The sequence below is a fragment of the Nannobrachium achirus genome (genome assembly GCF_963921795.1).
Source record: "Nannobrachium achirus genome assembly, chromosome: 11".
Lineage (NCBI taxonomy): Eukaryota > Metazoa > Chordata > Actinopteri > Myctophiformes > Myctophidae > Nannobrachium > Nannobrachium achirus.
In genome coordinates this window covers 35,430,155-35,447,654 of record NC_137820.1, presented here as the reverse complement: position 1 = coordinate 35,447,654, position 17,500 = coordinate 35,430,155, and the positions used below count along the sequence as shown (strand labels likewise).

At 43.0% G+C, this 17,500-nt stretch overlaps 1 protein-coding gene across 1 annotated transcript in view; it reads left to right on the top strand.

Annotated features, from left to right (window-relative positions):
* reln (reelin) overlaps positions 1-17,500 on the top strand; it is a gene marked incomplete at its 5' end in the record, with an annotated part of 143,796 nt that overhangs the window by 47,180 nt on the left and 79,116 nt on the right. The window contains 1 exon segment of the mRNA XM_080737038.1: positions 10,767-10,837. Coding sequence (XP_080593164.1) covers positions 10,767-10,837 — 71 coding nt within the window.

The following is a 17,500-nucleotide window of genomic DNA, read 5'->3' as shown; positions in this document are numbered from 1 at the left end:
GGGGAAAGAAACATGTACTGTTATGTTTACTGATGACAAATCTCCTTTTGCACAAAGTAGTGCATTGCAAGATAGAGGGCGCCAGATCCCTTTTAGTCACACCTTACCATACTTCCTGTTCACCCACAGAGCATTGATTCTAGTTCTCCATTAGATTAAAGTGCTTTCTTTTCACTTTTTTCAACTTTTATTGCTTGTCAAAATACATTTTATTTGTCTGCCTCATCTTTTTACCATCCCAAGTAATAAAAGTTGAATTAAGTGAAAAGAAATCTAATGGAGAAAACAACTAGAATCAATGCTCTGTGGATGAACAGGAAGTAGTGGTAGGGTGTGACTAAAAGGGATCTGGCGCCCTCTATCTTGCAATGCACTACTTTGTGCAAAAGGAGAATTGGAGTTGCCAACCCAATGGTACCAGGGATGTGTTTTAAAGTTGTTTGACTGTATTGAAGTTATTGACATGAAAACCGTTTGAAATCCATTTCTTATTTGTGATTTTATATTCTTGAAATAGCATCATATACCACTATTTATTTACATTTTAATTACAGTTTTATAAGCAAAATGTTGTTGCCGGGTAAAGGGGGTACTTGGATTCAGAAATCAGGGAAAGGGGGTACTCAAGCCAAAAAAGATTGAGAATCACTGAGTGCACAGCGTGTGTGTTAATAGTATGCCGGGCGGCAATTAGCGGCTTTTGGCGAGCCTGGTTGACCCCTCGGCTTCCTGTTTGTTGTAGTTAAAAAAAAATCTTTTTAGCCACGGCAGGCCGTGCACTCACAGGCGCCCCGGCCTCATCAACATCCAATTCGGCACAAAAAATACATTCATTTCATGTTTTATTGTACACTTTACGACGAATTATAGGGCTCCTTTGTTTGATTCAATGCAAAGGAAAAAGCCTGAGCTATTCTGGGATGGCTTTTTAACAATAAAGTGTTTAAGACGGAAAATGTTGATTCTATAGCCTGCTATATAATGTAAGCTTTGCAACTACGCTAGGTTCATTCCTTGTACTGTATGTAAATCGGGTGTTTTTGTTATTTGTTTGAACATTGTGAATGATCATGTCCGGTCTATGGGGGGTAACAGGATAGGCGGGCACTAGGAACATCTGGGCACCTCGATGTAAAATTGGCTATTTTGTCCAAGATGTAAATAAATGAATGCCGACATTGGTGAATATTAACCTGGTGAATGCTACCATGCCATAACCGAAACCCTAACCCTTACCCTAACCTCAGTAAATCTATGCCTAAACCTAAACCTAACCCTAACCCTTAGTCCGACTAATGTGACGTTGAAATATCGAGATTTTACCTTTAAAAGCACCGCTCATCACCGCTATCGGATGAATAAAACCTTGACGATCCCCATCGCCGGTCTGTTTATATTAAATGAACAGGAAAAGTGCCCTGTAAGTCCATATGGGCCGGGCTTCCATGACACTTTGATGAAGAAAAATCAATCGATCAATCATTTAATACATCACATATTCATGAGTATACGTTGTAACCTCAGTAGAGAGAGAGAGAGAGAGAGAGAGAGAGTGTGTGTGTGTGTGTGTGTGTGTGTGTGTGTGTGTGTGTGTGTGTGTGTGTGTGTGTGTGTGTGTGTGTGTGTGTGTGTGTGTGGCTGCAGCCACTTGTCTCGTTAGTGCTAATTGAAAAGGAACGAGTCCTGGGCTGTAATTAAGCTGCTGTTGATGATGTAGCCATCTGTTCACACACACGCACACGCGCGCGCACACACACACACACACACACACACACACACACACACACACACACACACACACACACACACACACACACACACACACAATCACATCAGCACAGTGAAAAAGCACAGACAGACTTGTTGGATCACCCAAAGCTTCAACAGTGTGTACATCACAGCTTGTACATCATAACTGCTGAAAATTAGTCAACGAAAACAGATTGACTGCGTGTGTGTGCGTGTGGTGTCCTTATTTAGTGTATAGTTTATTTCATGACGCATAAATCACCATGCTACGTATTATATCCTCACTGTCAGGCAGAAACCTCGTATCTCAAATGTGTACGTTACAAGCACAACAACGCCTCACGCTTGAATATTTATATATATATTTTTAATCATTTTTAAAATGATGACTTTCCGTAACGTCGGTGACGCACAGGCGGCCCAACGCAATGGAACAGGAAGCAGGCAAAAGCCACAAAATGAATGTGATGGCAGTAAATGTTGGGGAGAAAGGGTGGAGGAGGATGCCATAGTCACCTGAAATGTTCTAGTTTTAGTTGACTAAATCATAAGATTTTAGTCGACTAAATCTATTGTTTATTTATTTTGTCGACAAAAATGTGTTTTGGCCTTCATGGCGTCGTAATGACTGACTTTACACTTGGTTTCATGCTGAATATAGCCGCGGCACGCTGTGAGCTTGTAGATCGGCTATTTTCAGAGTGCAACACCGGAGCCCAACCTAAACATAAAATGACTTGGACTGGATCTCTTCTCCTCTAGTCCCTCCCTAACATTTTAGTCTAGTTTTTTTTATTTTGTTGACAACATTGTCAATACATTTAGTCTTAGTTTTAGTCATCATAGCTTAGTTTTTTATTTAGTTTTTGTTTAATTTTCGTCAGCGAAAAAAGGTAACCCACGAACATTGTCCGTCATAGTTTAAGTGACCTGTCCCCTGTCTTCCAGGGAGGTCAGAGGTCAGGGTGTCATGGTGACAGGTGACCTATCCATCTCTCTGTCTCTAATATTGACCGTCCTCCTGTCCACCGTACACTCGGTTTGACCATGAAATCACTTTGCTAACGAGTGGCTGTGCTAACGAGCGGCTGTGCTAACGAGTGACTGACACCGTTACCGCTGTGTCAGAGTCGAGCGGCTTCGATTTTGCCATCGTCACGTTCACTCAGCACAGACCTGCCGGCATGTTGACCGGGGTCCCACAGGGAGCAATCCTTGGCTTGGACCATCCCCCCCTCCCCCCAGGGTTTCCCAAAGTGGGTGCCATGAAGCCAGTCCAGGAGTGCCTCAGAATAATCTGATAATATTTGGATTTCATCAATATCACAACATCAATATCACTTCACTATGCTTAGTAGAACAGACCTTTTGCACTGTACTTGATGAGTTCTTTCTCCATCTACAGCCAACTCTCTTCACCAAAAATAGCGGATCTACAAAGTGGCACGTTGTGAGCTTGTAGATCGGCTATTTTTGGTGAACCTTTCCCCCAGAATAGGGATGCTGGGTTTCAAGTGGTTAAACGTCAAGTATAAAGTTATTTTCAGTCAGTTCTGATGGGAACAGATATTTCTCTGTGACATACTGCACTGCATCTGAGGTGGAAAGATGTGCATATTTACATAACGTAATATGATATAAGATTTACAGTGTAAAATCTAGAGTGTAATTCAGGGGTGCCGTGGATGAAAAAAGTTATTTACAGGGGTGCTCTGAGTCAAAAATGATTGAAAACCGCTGCTCTAGTCTACACCAAATCTCTTCGCCACGACTGTTGGCCACTGATCTTCCAGCTCACTGCGAGGCGTTGTGAGCTTTTAGATCGGCTATTTTCAGCAAAGAGATTTGGTATAGAGGGGGACCAAGTAACTAATAAGGCTCAAGTATTGGGGTTAAAGTGGTTAATGGTTAATGACAGCCACTGATGATAGTGCTGTCAAACTCCATGAAGCTATCTATGAATTCTATGACAAATCCTTTTTTTAGCTGAAACACAATTTTACACAAGTGGGGGTCCCTGACCCTGCTTCATCTGTCAGTGTCTTTGGCCTGAAAAACCTTGAAAGTATTTACATTTTCCTTTCAAATCTGTCCGACTTTGAAAAAACAAGTTGTATACCTCTGCTCCATAGAAATAATTACTATCACAATATTGAGCTATTTAACATCACATCTCAGAGTGACAGGCGGTCAATGGAGGAGACATGCGGGATCGACACCGGTACAGATTTCTATCGGCAAATCTGACATACTTATGTCCATGAAATTCCAATTTCCATTCGCGTCACATCGAGGTCGGTAAAAAAAGGGGGGGGGTGCCGTTAACAGCAGAATAATGGTCATCGGGCTGCAGGATAAATCAGGACTTCATTCTCATTTTCCAAAGATGAACGTGGGCATTCGGTGCCGCTGGTCCCCAGACCCTGTTCCTACCTTACCGTGTACGATACGATATGTTCTCCTCGGGCTGTTGGAACCTTCCATCATACTGACTTATTTCCCCCGAGACCAGGAGACCATCTCCCCTTGCACACGCACCCACCAGCGCACACACACACACACACACACACACACACACACACACACACATCTCACCGCACGCCATGTGGTCCAATCAATACTGGTATGAATGGTCACATCACAGCTGTGTTGGCGCACGCCCCCCACCACACCCCCCCATCAATTCTACATGAAATAGAGCGTGGAGAGAGAGAGAGAGAGAGAGAGAGAGAGAGAGAGAGAGAGAGAGAGAGAGGGAGGCCGAAGGGGGGCGTTTGATTTTAAATGCGCTGTAATGAGGCGTGCTCCTGGGAGGGCGGAGTATAGTCACACTGTGAAACGCAAATAGCAGAAATGATTGGGAGACACTATCGATGTCTGTCTGTCTGTCTGTCTGTCTGTCTGTCTGCAGTCCGCCTGCCTGTCTGTCTGTCTGTTACTGTCTTGCTACCACCAACCCGTGTTACCGGCACTTTTTGTTGTTTTGCGCAGGATACAGTGAGGACACTGTAACCTGGCGTTGTTGTTCTGCACAATTCAGGATAGCTGTATACTGTATACTGTACTGATGTTCTGTATTCATGGTTTATTGTTATATCTTACCTTTGAATTACTGTGTTTCCTTACTCGGTGCCTGTAACTTTGTAACTCTAACTGTTGTGTAAAAACTAAGTCATGATGCCTAAAAATATGACTAAATATATCGTCGTTGTCGAGTGGAAACCTTGTATGTCCAAAACCGTTCGTTTTGCATTTATCATTTTAAAAAACGATTTAAAATAGTGAAAATAGCCGATCTACAGTGCTTGTAGATCTGCTATTTTCACTAGTCTTGTGCGACAGTCTTGTATGATGAAGCAGGGCTTTACTTAACGAAAAAAGTCACATTTGAAACTTGGAGATACAAGGTTTCTGCCCGACAGTGACGATTATAGACAATGTTGTGAAAAAGACTAACATGTTAGGGAGGGGCTAGTGGAGAAGAGATCCAGTAGAACTAAGTTATTTTACGTTACACTTACGCACAGGGGTCAGCTCCAAAAATAGCTGATCTACAAGCTCACAACTTGTGAGCTTGTAATTTTTTGCCAGAATCAGGCATCATGACGACATCGAGACCCTCCAATTATGTTTTATGTCGACCAATTCAACCACAGATTTAGTCGACTATAACCTTATGACATTTAGTCAACTAAAACAGGACTAAAAGTATAACGTTTCAGGTGACTAAAATATGACTGAATGGAATTGTATTCCAAAGACCATGACCAAAACTCAAAGCAAAAATATGCAGTCAAAATGAACACTGCAGTTCACAAATTCACGTTTTCCCACATTAAATGTGTGCTTTGCATTGGATCTCATGTGTGTGCTTTTGGTATCTATAGGTCAAAGCGGCTTTGCTTGGATCAGTAATTATTTGAAGGATGCCTAACAGACCGTGTTCTAACAAAGCAGCTGATTTACCACAACAACTCCCAAATCCCTCAACACAACACTTTCATTAAATATGCATGTTCACCTAGAGACCTTAATTCATTCATTGAGGAGAGGAGAGGAGAGGAGAGGAGAGGAGAGGAGAGGAGAGGATGCCTCGTTGTCTGGTCCAGACAACTAGAAACAGTGTGGCAATTTTTCATTAACAAAAATCTCAGTTAAACGTTTCCCTGTTGTCTGTCTGTCTGTGTGTCTGTCTGTGTGACTGCTGTGCTCCAATCCCAGCGGCTCATGAATCAGCCAATCAGAGAGTGTTGCTTAAAATGATAAATCAACCAATTGTGGAGTGTTATTTTAAAGGCTTCCCGACGCGTCTCCTATTCATCATGATTATCAGACAGAAGCAAACGAGCTGCGAGACAAAATGAGCTTTTAATTGGACTTTGAGGAGAGGACGAGTCAAAGTGTGTGTGTGTGTGTGTGTGTGTGTGTGTGTGTGTGTGTGTGTGTGTGTGTGTGTGTGTGTGTGTGTGTGTGTGTGTTTGTGTGCGTGCGTGCGTCCGTGCGTGCGTGTTTTTTTTACTTCGTTTTTTTTCCCTTTTTTTTCTTTTTTTTTTAATTTATTTTTTTGTCTCCAATACTTGGATGGAATAACATCAGATTGCCATAAGAAAAGCACTCCTTACGGAATTGCCTTTAAGTGACGATTTACCTGTTTATTGACTGGGGTTTTATCTTCTCGTGGTCAGCCTACTACTCTGGTTAAGAGCGTAAATAAGAAATAAAGTGTCTTGTGAAATGTGTGTAGTAGTAGAGAGAGAGAGAGAGAGAGAGAGAGAGAGAGTGGGGGGGGAGTATACTGACATGTTTAGGGTTCTCGCTTTACCCTCGAAAACAGTCAAATGAACAATTATGTTCCGTAAATGATTGAAAGTGTGCGTGCGTGCGTGCGTGCGTGCGTGTGTGTCTCCATGCAGGCCAGACGGTGATGTCACGCTGCAGTAATCACACACACACACACACACACACACACACACACACACACACACACACACACACACACACACTAAAAGACTAAATACCTTAATGACACACACACACACACACACACACACACACACATACAGAGCCAGAGTCATGTTCAATGAACATTTAGGTTTTCCGCATAATTAGCATTTCAATACAAAATTTAAAAACAGCATTTCTCGCCATGTAGTGTAGTTGACATGCGTACATGCGTGTGTGCGTGCGTGACTGCGAGCATGCATGTGTGTACCAGTTGTGTTGACATGCTTTGAGACTCTCACACAGTATGTTAAGTAAATATTTCATCTTCATGTTCCTACTCTCCCCCCGGTGCAGTGTCGTACACATCATATTTTATTCATAAATACCAAACTCCAAATTAGTTTTCATCCACCGGTGAAATATGGATGCCATTTAATATGTTTTGTTCTTGAAATATGAATGTTGTTAAATATGTTTAGTTCTGCCCAAAGCACAGCGGCGGCTCCTGGCTAATTAATAATTAACGAGGCTCATTGCATATTAATGAGGCTCATTGCATTATTCAGCCGCAGATACCTTGATGGCCTCAACTCAACTCTACGTTCACAGCACAGGTAGAAGCAAAGTCCATCACTGCACACTTCAACAAAGTTGGAAAACGATAGACAGAAACTAGAAAAGTGTGCTCCTCTGAGGTCAGAGCACAGGTCTCCGCCAGGCCGGGTTGCCTACCCCGGACCTGGCGGAGTTTGGTCGTAGGAATAGGAATGAGATCTTTTGGACAATATAATGACGAGTCTATACAGCATCATCATCTAACATATAATTTAGCGAATGTCTGTCTGAGTGTCTGAGTGTCTGAGTGTCTGTCTGTCTGTCTGTCACAGCGTTTCTCCTCAGTGGCTGGAGCAATTGATCTGAAATCGCATCACCATTAGCATATGAACACACCTGACACAACTGTGAAGCCCTTTTTTCACTTTCACAAATCGTTTAATTGATATTAATTTATTAGTGAATACATTTTTCCCATTGACTTATAATGGGAATCGCAAAAACTCACATTCAATATTTTTTTTCTCGCAAACCATAGGGGCTACAGTTACAAAACTCTGAGAGGAGATTTATAATGATATCAAGGATTACATAAAAAATAACTTTGTCAGTTGGCCTCATGGTGGCGCTATAACAGTCCACTTTACGTTTCGGCCTGTAACTCTTGAACCGTAGGTCGGAAAATTAAAATTATTTTTTCCCTGGATTCCGTGGGTCGAGACGCATCTCCCGATATAGGCCACGCCCATTTGCGCCAGGCTAGATTTTCCGCCATCTTGAATTTTCTCCAAAACACACTTTTTGCTCCTTTTCCTACATATTTTCTTCAAATGTCGCAAAAAGCGGTATACATGATCTATGAACCCATGCAATGAATATACTCAAGGGATATGTCGATAGTCTGTACCGTTCGTTCGTAACGGGCTTCCAAAGTTATTAGCAGGATGGGACCGCAAACAATAGCCGTAAAGCACAAACAAATTGTCGAGTCAACACTGAATTTTAACCAAGGGTCGCGGGTGGCATACTCAACGAATCCCCAAAAGCATTTCCACTCTGCCTCATGGTGGCGCTATAACGGCCTACTTGCCTTGTAACTCTTGAACCGTAGGTCGAAAAATTAAAATTCTTTTTTCCCTGGATTCCTTGGGTCAATACGCATCTCCCCATTTAGGCCCCGCCCATTTGCGTCAGGATAGATTTTCCGCCATTTTGAATTTTCTCCAAAACACACTTTTTGCTCCTTTTCCTACATATTTTCTTCAAATGTCACGAAAATGGGTACACATGATCTCTGAACCCATGCAATGAACATAGTCAAGGGATATTTTGATAGTCCATACCGTTCGTTCGTAACGGGCTTCCAAAGTTAGCGGGAGGGGCCCGTTTTGCAAACAATAGCCATAAATCACAAACAAAACGTCGAGTCAACACTGAATTTCTGCCACAGGTTGCGGGTGGCTTACTCAACGAATCCCCAGAAGCATTTCCAATTCCACCCGTAGAGGGCGTCACAAACGCGCAAAACGTAACCGTTTCGTTCCAAAACGCGTTTTTCAGGCAGACCGACCCTCTCAAAAAGAAACACAGACTACTCTGCGGATGGTCTCACGGTCCAAACCGCTGCACACACACACACACACACACACACACACACACACACACACACACACACACATAGCCATTAAACGAAACGGGTATTTCTTACATTGATGCTCCTACATATTATCATGCAAGAACCAGTTAAAGTTACTTTCCATCCCTCATATACCGTGTGCACAGTGCACATCCCATAACCCACACACTGCACATCATTTCGGAGCTCATATCTTTGAACGGGTAAGGACTAGTCATCATAAACCATCATACATCATCATCATAAACCATCATCATCATACTGTACTTAGCGTGCTACTAGAACACACATAGTGTAATTTATTATTATTATTATATAATTCTTTTACAGTCTATGGCTGGAACACTGTCTGCTTCGTGTTGAGCCATGAACACGGTTGGACCAGGTCGACTTCAGGCATTCAGCACAGCAGAATGTGTAGCACTTTGACGGGCTAATAAGTGCACTACGGATTGAAGTGCGCAATTCACCCTTCGCTAAGCCCCGTCCCCAAAAGTGACTGCCCAATGCTAGCTTAGCAACCGTTGCTAAGCCGGCTGGCACTCTTCCGTCACCTGTCATCACAGCCGTCAATGTTAAATCACCCAAGCACAGTATCGCACACACACACGCACAATGATTTGCATTTTTTCAAACGTTAATAGCAAGAATAGGAATACCACGATGATGCCATGCCACTATGGCGACTATAGATCAGCAACAGATTCCAAGAGGTCCTCAGCCTGAAGAATGTTGTACCCAGGCACGTGCACACGTAGACATTAAAGGGGGCTTGAGCCCCTGCCCTTTTATCTGTCTGTAAAAAGTGCCCTTTCATGTAGTTTTTACTATGGTGATAGAAATGCAAATGCCCTCTCTCCATGCCATACCTGAAGGCAGCATTCAAGAGAATTCCCCCTGTCCAAACTCTCCTGAACTTGAATGCCGCATCTCATGTTGAAATCATTGCCCTCTCTGTGTAGAAATCCATGCCGTTAAGCCACATCTCCAGTATTGACTTGATAATGCTTAGTTCAATGTGATATCACACTTTGAAACTATAGCCGACCTCCAAGCTCACAACGCGTCGCACTCTGCTATTTTCAATATTTCCACCAAAAGGCCCTTTTAGAAATGTCAGGCCCTGCCTCTCTAACATTCTCTGCACGTCCCTGGTTGTACTGTACCTGTTATGTTGAGCTCACTTCCTCCAGTGAGGACACATGGACACATCGTCACGGCTGTTTACAAACAGGGACAGAGTAGACTGTACCTCCTGAGGATGCTCAAGTCCTTTAATGTGTGCAGCAGGCTGCTGTACATGTTTTACCAGTCTGTGTTGGCTAGCATTCTGCTTCAAGGCCTGGGAGCTGAACAAGCTAAAAAAAAAACATTAAGAAGGCCGGCTCAGTAGTTGGCCTCCGAATGGAGGGGCTGCAGTCAGTTGCAGAGAGGAGGATAATGGACAAACTAAACTCCATCATGGTTAACCCCTCCTATCCACTCTACGGTGATCTGTAGGACAGGAAGAGGCTTACTTTCCTCCCGAAAATGCTCATGGAGCGGTACAGACTCTCTTTCCTGCAAACTGCCAGAACTTTTCTCCCTTGTGCATAGTCATGTGCTGACTATGGTCGTTGTGATTGTGTCCATTTATGTTTGTTGTGTCCTTGTTTGACCAGGGGTTTATTTGTTTTTGTTGTCACCCAATGCTGCTGTAACGCCTCAATTTCCCCTCTGGGATTAATAAAGTATATCTCATCTTATCTCACGTGACGTCACCTGCATACAGACTCGTTATCATTTACCTCTGTGCCGTTGATTTTAATGTTCAACATCTGCCTCTCTCTCTCCTCATATCTCTCTCTCTCTCTCTCTCTCTCTCTCTCTCTCTCTCTCTCAGGGCCACAGCCACATATCGAGGACAGATCATCTTCAAGGACGCTTTGGCCCAGCAGCTGTGTGAGCAAGGAGGTGAGACGCACGCACACACACACACACACACACACACACACACACACACACACACACACACACACACACACACACACACACACACACACACACGCACATTCTCGACTAACTTCTCATTATCGTCCATCACACTCATGGTGAGAACACGGCTGACAAGCTGACAATTCCTCACAGTATAATGTCTGTCTGTCTGTCTGTCTGTCTGTCTGTCTGTCTGTCTGTCTGTCTCTCACCCTCCTCCTCCCTCCCTCTCTCCATGTCTGTCTGTCTGTGTGTCTGTCTGTCTGTCTGTCTGTCTGTGTGTGTGTGTGTCTGTCTGTCTGTCTGTCTGTCTGTCTGTCTGTCTCTCTCTGGAGAAGAGATCCAGCAGAACTAAGTCAAGTAATTGTATGCTGGTTGCGTGTGGGTGACGGGTGTCACACTCTGAAAATGGACGATTTACAAGCCGACAACTCGTTTGCGACGCGCAGTGTGCTTGTAGATGGTCTGTTTTCGTCACGCGGCCAAGTGGCGCAAACCAGTGCCACAATCCATTTTAGTCGATTATAACAATTTGATTTTCAATTCAAAGGAGCTTTATTGGCATGAAAAAACATACATTTACATTGCCAAAGCAAGTGTCAAAATATAAACTGTTGAAAAAGCAGAACATATATACAGTTGGAGGGAGTACAGCATTATTGTGTAAACAGAGCTATGTCACATATTTGGCGTTATGTAGGCCTACATGTTATATATACGGGAGCGCTTCGCTGTTTCTACATGTCATCTTTTCGACACCCAACTCTAACTCTAACCCTTACCTATAACCCTAACCTCCGTGGGGTGAGTCGCTAACCCTCCGGTCGAAATGATGGTCGTTCGAAAGATCGAGATTTCCCCTATATATACAGGGTAATGAGGGTATGGAGCTTTTTGGAACAAGTCATTTGCAGTCGCTTTGTGACAAAAAAACTGAAAGCAGCTCTCTTTATACAGTACATGTGTGTGCAGTAGGTCTACAGGTCACTCAACTGTAAAACAACTGTAGATTGAGTCGACTAAAACCTTTTGATATTTAACTAAAATTCGACTAAAAGTTTGCTGTGAAAATTAACACTGGTTGACACTCAGCATGCAGATGTTTAACCATTTAAACCCATTACGAAAGAGTAAGCCTATACAAATAGCCGACCAACATGTGAACATAGCAGATCTACAAACTCACAACATCTTTTAAAGTGGTTAAATGTGCTTTATGAACTTCAAATGAAATAAAATAGAATGAAAGGCCAAAGGTGAAGAAGGAATCATGTGTGAGTTCAAGGCTTTAGCTCCTGTAATGACGTCAGATTGAGATCCACAGATAGATGGCTTAACACTCTGGCTGTGAGAAGCCGCAGAAATTACAGTTAATCTAAAGAAGGGTTACGATCCGCAGAGGACGAGGAGCGAGAGAGAGAGAGAGAGAGAGTGAGAGAGAGAGAGAGAGAGAGAGAGAGAGAGAGAGAGAGAGCGAGAGAGAGAGAGAGAGAGAGAGAGAGAGAGAGAGAGAGAGAGAGAGAGAGAGAGAGAGGGAGCTCTGCCTTGATGGAAATTATCCAGGAGACTTTATGAACAAAATGGGTCAGATTAGCCAACAGAGAGACGACGGTAAGGAGCTAACGCTAATGCTATCGGCTGCATGAGATGAAACTGGAGTAGAACAGAGGAAGTCTAAAATCAAATCAGTGTTAATTTTGACAAAAAAAAGTTTGATTTAGTTTCATTCAAAGTCCTTTGAATAGAATTCCATTTAGTTTTGGCGTTTTATGGACTTTTATAGGACTGAATAAAACAGTTTTATCTATAATATGCTCTAAAAAACTTCTTTACAATGAGGTGACAAAGCATGTTGCAGCAAATACACCTATACGCACTACGCAGCAAACATGCTGAATAAACATCCAAGCGTTACGCAGCAAAAATGCTGAAAACACCTGGAAGATTTTGAAGATTCATACAGCTGTAAAGGCAGACAGTCAGGCAGGCAGGCAGGCAGGCAGGCAGGCAGGCAGGCAGGCAGGCAGGCAGGCAGGCAGGCAGACAGACAGACAGGCAGACAGACAGACAGACAGACAGACAGACAGACAGACAGACAGACAGGAGGCCAGCAGCAGTATGTCTGGCAGCCTGTCTCATCTGCAGCAGGGTGTAAATCATAACTTTATGAGTCTCACTGCAGACACATTATTAACCACAATGATAACTCACACAAGACAAACACACACACGCGCACACAGCGCGCGCCCACACACAAACTTTTCTGGTTTGAATCTTTAACTTTTTCTCCATCGCTGTCTCCTCCTGTTAATGTTTTTGGTGGATAATTTTAAGCAACATCACCTGAATTGTAAAGCCTAGAGAGTCTATTAGCAGACATGTTGTGAGGTAGAGGTAAAGGTGCAGCTCCACTTGCTCTGCTTTTTTCCCTCCTACACCAAAAATAGTGCGTTGTGAGCTTGTAGATTGGCTATCGTTATATTTGGCTATTTTCAAACATTCTGTATTGTTACTTTTGGTACTCTAAGTACATTTTGATGACAATACTTTACTTGGTGTGGCTTCAGCCTAACAGAGTAATTATATAATGCACTCTTATTACTTTTACTTAAGTAAAACATTTGAGTATTTTGTTTTTCCCACCACTGTGGACAGCCTAGTGCTGTGAGGTTGCAGTATGTGTGATCAGTGTGGAGGTTGGAGTCATTTCCTCCATTGATTTAGGAGCCCATCAACACACCTATAGTTATGTTCAGCGGATGTTGTATTGTATAGCCTAAACCAGAGGTTTCCAAGTATTTGGCCACGGACCCCCTTCTGAAAATACTTTATGCCAGGGACCCCCTGAAGAGACGATTTGTTTTCGATATTACAGTAACAAAATAAGTCTCTAGAACCATTTTAAGCTTATAGATCTGCTATTTTGAAAAGATTGTTAAACATTAGAAAACTTGAAAGGGGACCTCCTGCATAATGAGTAGCCTACTTTTGATGCCAATACTTTTGTACTTTTACTCAAGTTCATTTTGAATTCTGAACATTTACTTGAATTGAGTATTTCATTGTTTGCAGTATTGATACTTTTACTTTTCCACCACTGGTGTCTCCACCCAGCCGACCCAGTTGTGTTACATGATGGATTCCAGGAAAACAAAAGACATCAGAGAATAACTTTTAGTGACACATCTCTATTTTGTTTGTAAGTTACACCAGCCAGACTTTAAAACATAAATAGAAAGGTTGAGTGCTCTTTTCTGACCAGCCTCCATTATCCACCCACATGTAATTATTATAATGACGCCTATTGAGGTTCAACAACAAGCTAAGAGGAGAGGAGAGGAGAGGAGAGGAGAGGAGAGGAGAGGAGAGGAGAGGAGAGGAGAGGAGAGGAGAGGAGAGGAGAGGAGAGGATCTCTTGGTCATTGAGTAACTAGATGCAAGCACTTCAAACATGACTCAGAGAGAGAGAGAGAGAGAGAGAGAGATGGATTAGAGCTTGAAGAAGGAGAGGAGAGAAAGAGCATCTTCTGATCATAACCACTTCTTTTTATTACTGTGTGTGTGTGTGTGTGTGTGTGTGTGTGTGTGTGTGTGTGTGTGTGTGTGTGTGTGTGTGTGTGTGTGCGCGTGTGTGCGTGCGTGCGTGCGTGCGTGCGTGCGTGCGTGCGTGAGTGTATAGCAGGCATTAGCAGAGATGAGTGTCTCACAGAGCAAGCCTTAATGGAAGTGTTTAAGGAAGTGAGAGCAGATTAATCCCAGTCAAAAGAGTGTTACTGTCTGTCTAACACACACACACACACACACACACACACACACACACACACACACACACACACACACACACACACACACACACACACACACACACACACACACACACACACACACACACAGAGTGAGGGTGGCTTGCAGGGATTATGTTGGTGGTCACAGAGCATTAGCAAGTACACTTGTGTCAGTTTAAAGTCATTTCCAGTAGTTTTCTTATATCTCAGAATGTTCTAGGTTTCATAAGCACATGAACTCTGTTATAGGCCAACACACATTTGTGTGCTTGCAGATCTGCTATTTTCACTAGGCTTGTGTCAGTTTAATGACATGATGAAGCAGGGCTTTACTTTACAAAAAAACCTACAAATGTCAAACTTGGAGATACAAGGTTTTAGCCTGACAGTGACGATATACATACCGGTATGTTTTTTTTTCTTCTCCAAAACTATTATTGTTAATAATGCCAGTCTTATGTTTAAGTTATATTAGACTCTGGTAACGTATACATACTATGGCTATTCGGCCCTTATACCTACAGTATACGTCACACCACCGATCCAACCGATATGCCCATATATGGAGATCTCTATATCGGTCTCCACCTTATCCCTTTCATGCCCATATATGGAGATCCCTGATGTCCTCAATACATGCCCCCTTTTGCCCTCATAATACTGTATGGAGCTTTGCGCCTGATGCCATAACGACACACTGAGTTTAGACAACACACTTCATATTTGGGGCGTAGCTGCATTGGGCTTAGCTCCTTATATGGTTATGGCTCAGTCATAGTGACATAAGCATGATGGCGTTGCCTCCAGTTAGGACATTTTAATATAGGATTGTCATCTGCAATGTTTGTTTACAAAGCCTAAAAGCAAAACAGAGGGGCACAGTGGTGTAGTGGTTAGCGCTGTCGCATCACAGCTAAGGTCCTGGGTTCGATTTTCCGCCGGGGGACGCTGTGGGCTTGTTCCCTCCTCCACACCCTAGGTGGGGTTGGCAATAGGGCCTTTCTGTGTGGAGTTTGCATGTTCTCCCTGTGTCACCTAGGGTAGGTACCCTCACAAAAACATGTAGTAAATGGTCTCTATAATGCTTCCCCCTGGCCAGCCGGGGCGCCTGATGGTGGGGAAAGGAACTGGTTGGAATAACGTGTTCCTTCCACGCGCTACGTCCAAACCGGGGAAATCCCTGATGTCAGGTGAAAAGAAGCAACTTGGACTCCTCATGCATAGAAGGAAGCATGAGGTCAGTCCGTTGTCTCCCCAAGCGCGGCAGAGGAAGAGCAGAGCCCAGGATTACATAGGCAATTGGCACTGGGTGAAAATGGGTTACAAAATCGTGGGATAAAAATGATAAAAAAATAAAAAAATAAAAGCAAAACAGAAATGCAATTTAGATGTATTATGTTCCAATGTTCAATGCCAAACACACAGTCAAATGTCTAACAATTATTTGACATCCATGCCAGTTTCACTACTGAGTGTGTTTGTTGTGTTTGGCTGGCAACTCGAGGAGGTATTGTTCTGGGATTATAAATCTATTGTTCTAGTTGAAACCCACAGACAAAGAAAGTTTATACTGTTGGAATGGAGTGGAGTGGAGACACAGGAGGAAAGAAGAATGTTTATCGAAGGCTTCATGTATGATAATAATAATGGATTTTTACAGCGCTTTTCTAGGCAAGTTGCGAACTTAAAGCGCTTTATAATGGTCCATGATAGTGACAATCACTGTTCAAGATCACTTTAATATGATGCATGCTAATATGATGCATGTTGAGAGAGAGAGAGAGAGAGAGAGAGAGAGAGAGAGAGAGAGAGAGAGAGAGAGAGAGAGAGAGAGAACTATGTTCAGTATCATCATTGTGGAGGATTAGTGACCAGAAAAGGGGTCTTTTGAAGGTTTTACTGGGTCATCAAACCAGCAACACCCCTAAAGTCCTGCAGTCAGCAGCTAACTTTATGACACGCACACACACACACACACACTCACGTACACGTACACGTACACGTACACGTACACTCGTGTGTGCATGTGTACGTGTGTGCACTGCACACGCGTCCCAAAAATCCACTTCAGAGATGCAGCCGAATTTGTAATCCAATCGTTTGAAAGCAGCAGCCAGAAGCGGAAGACATTCAAACGGCATTACTTATAATAATAACAGACACATAATCCTCTCCTCCCAAGGATCGTATACTGCTATTGTTTAGGATGGATTTCAGATGGGGGGTGGGGGGGGGGGGGGGTCGTCCCAAATGTAATTGTAGATTTTTAGAAAGTCTGCTAAGGAGGTTCTGAGCTTTAAGTGGGCTGAGAGTCTCAAACTGCCGCTGTTGGACTTATCAGTGGACCCGCACATCTCTGCATGGACAATGTCTGGCCTGTTGGGTGGAGACCTCTGCACTTGTGTGTGACTCTCTTGTATGATGAAGTAGGGCAGGGGCCCTCTTTTTTTCAAAGAGGGCCACATCTCCTGACATAATGTACCTCTGGCCATAACAAAGTCACATATACATATCGTCGCTGTCGGGCAGAAACCTTGTATCTCCAAGTTTCAAATTTGTACATTTAAAGCATTGCTTCATCATACAAGGCCATTGCACAAAAATAGTGAAAACAGCTGATCGGCTGTTTTCACTAGTTTGAATCATTTTAAAAATGATAAATACAAAACTAACGGTTTACAAGGACAAGGACATACAAGGTTTCCACCCGACAACGACGATACGCATCACATTTAAACGAACTATCATCATCACATCAACATTTAATATTAATGGTCTTTTGTCAGGTGTGTGCTCTGAACAAAACACAAATAATAATACCCTTATTTCACATATGTAACCAGATGTGCAAGGTAAA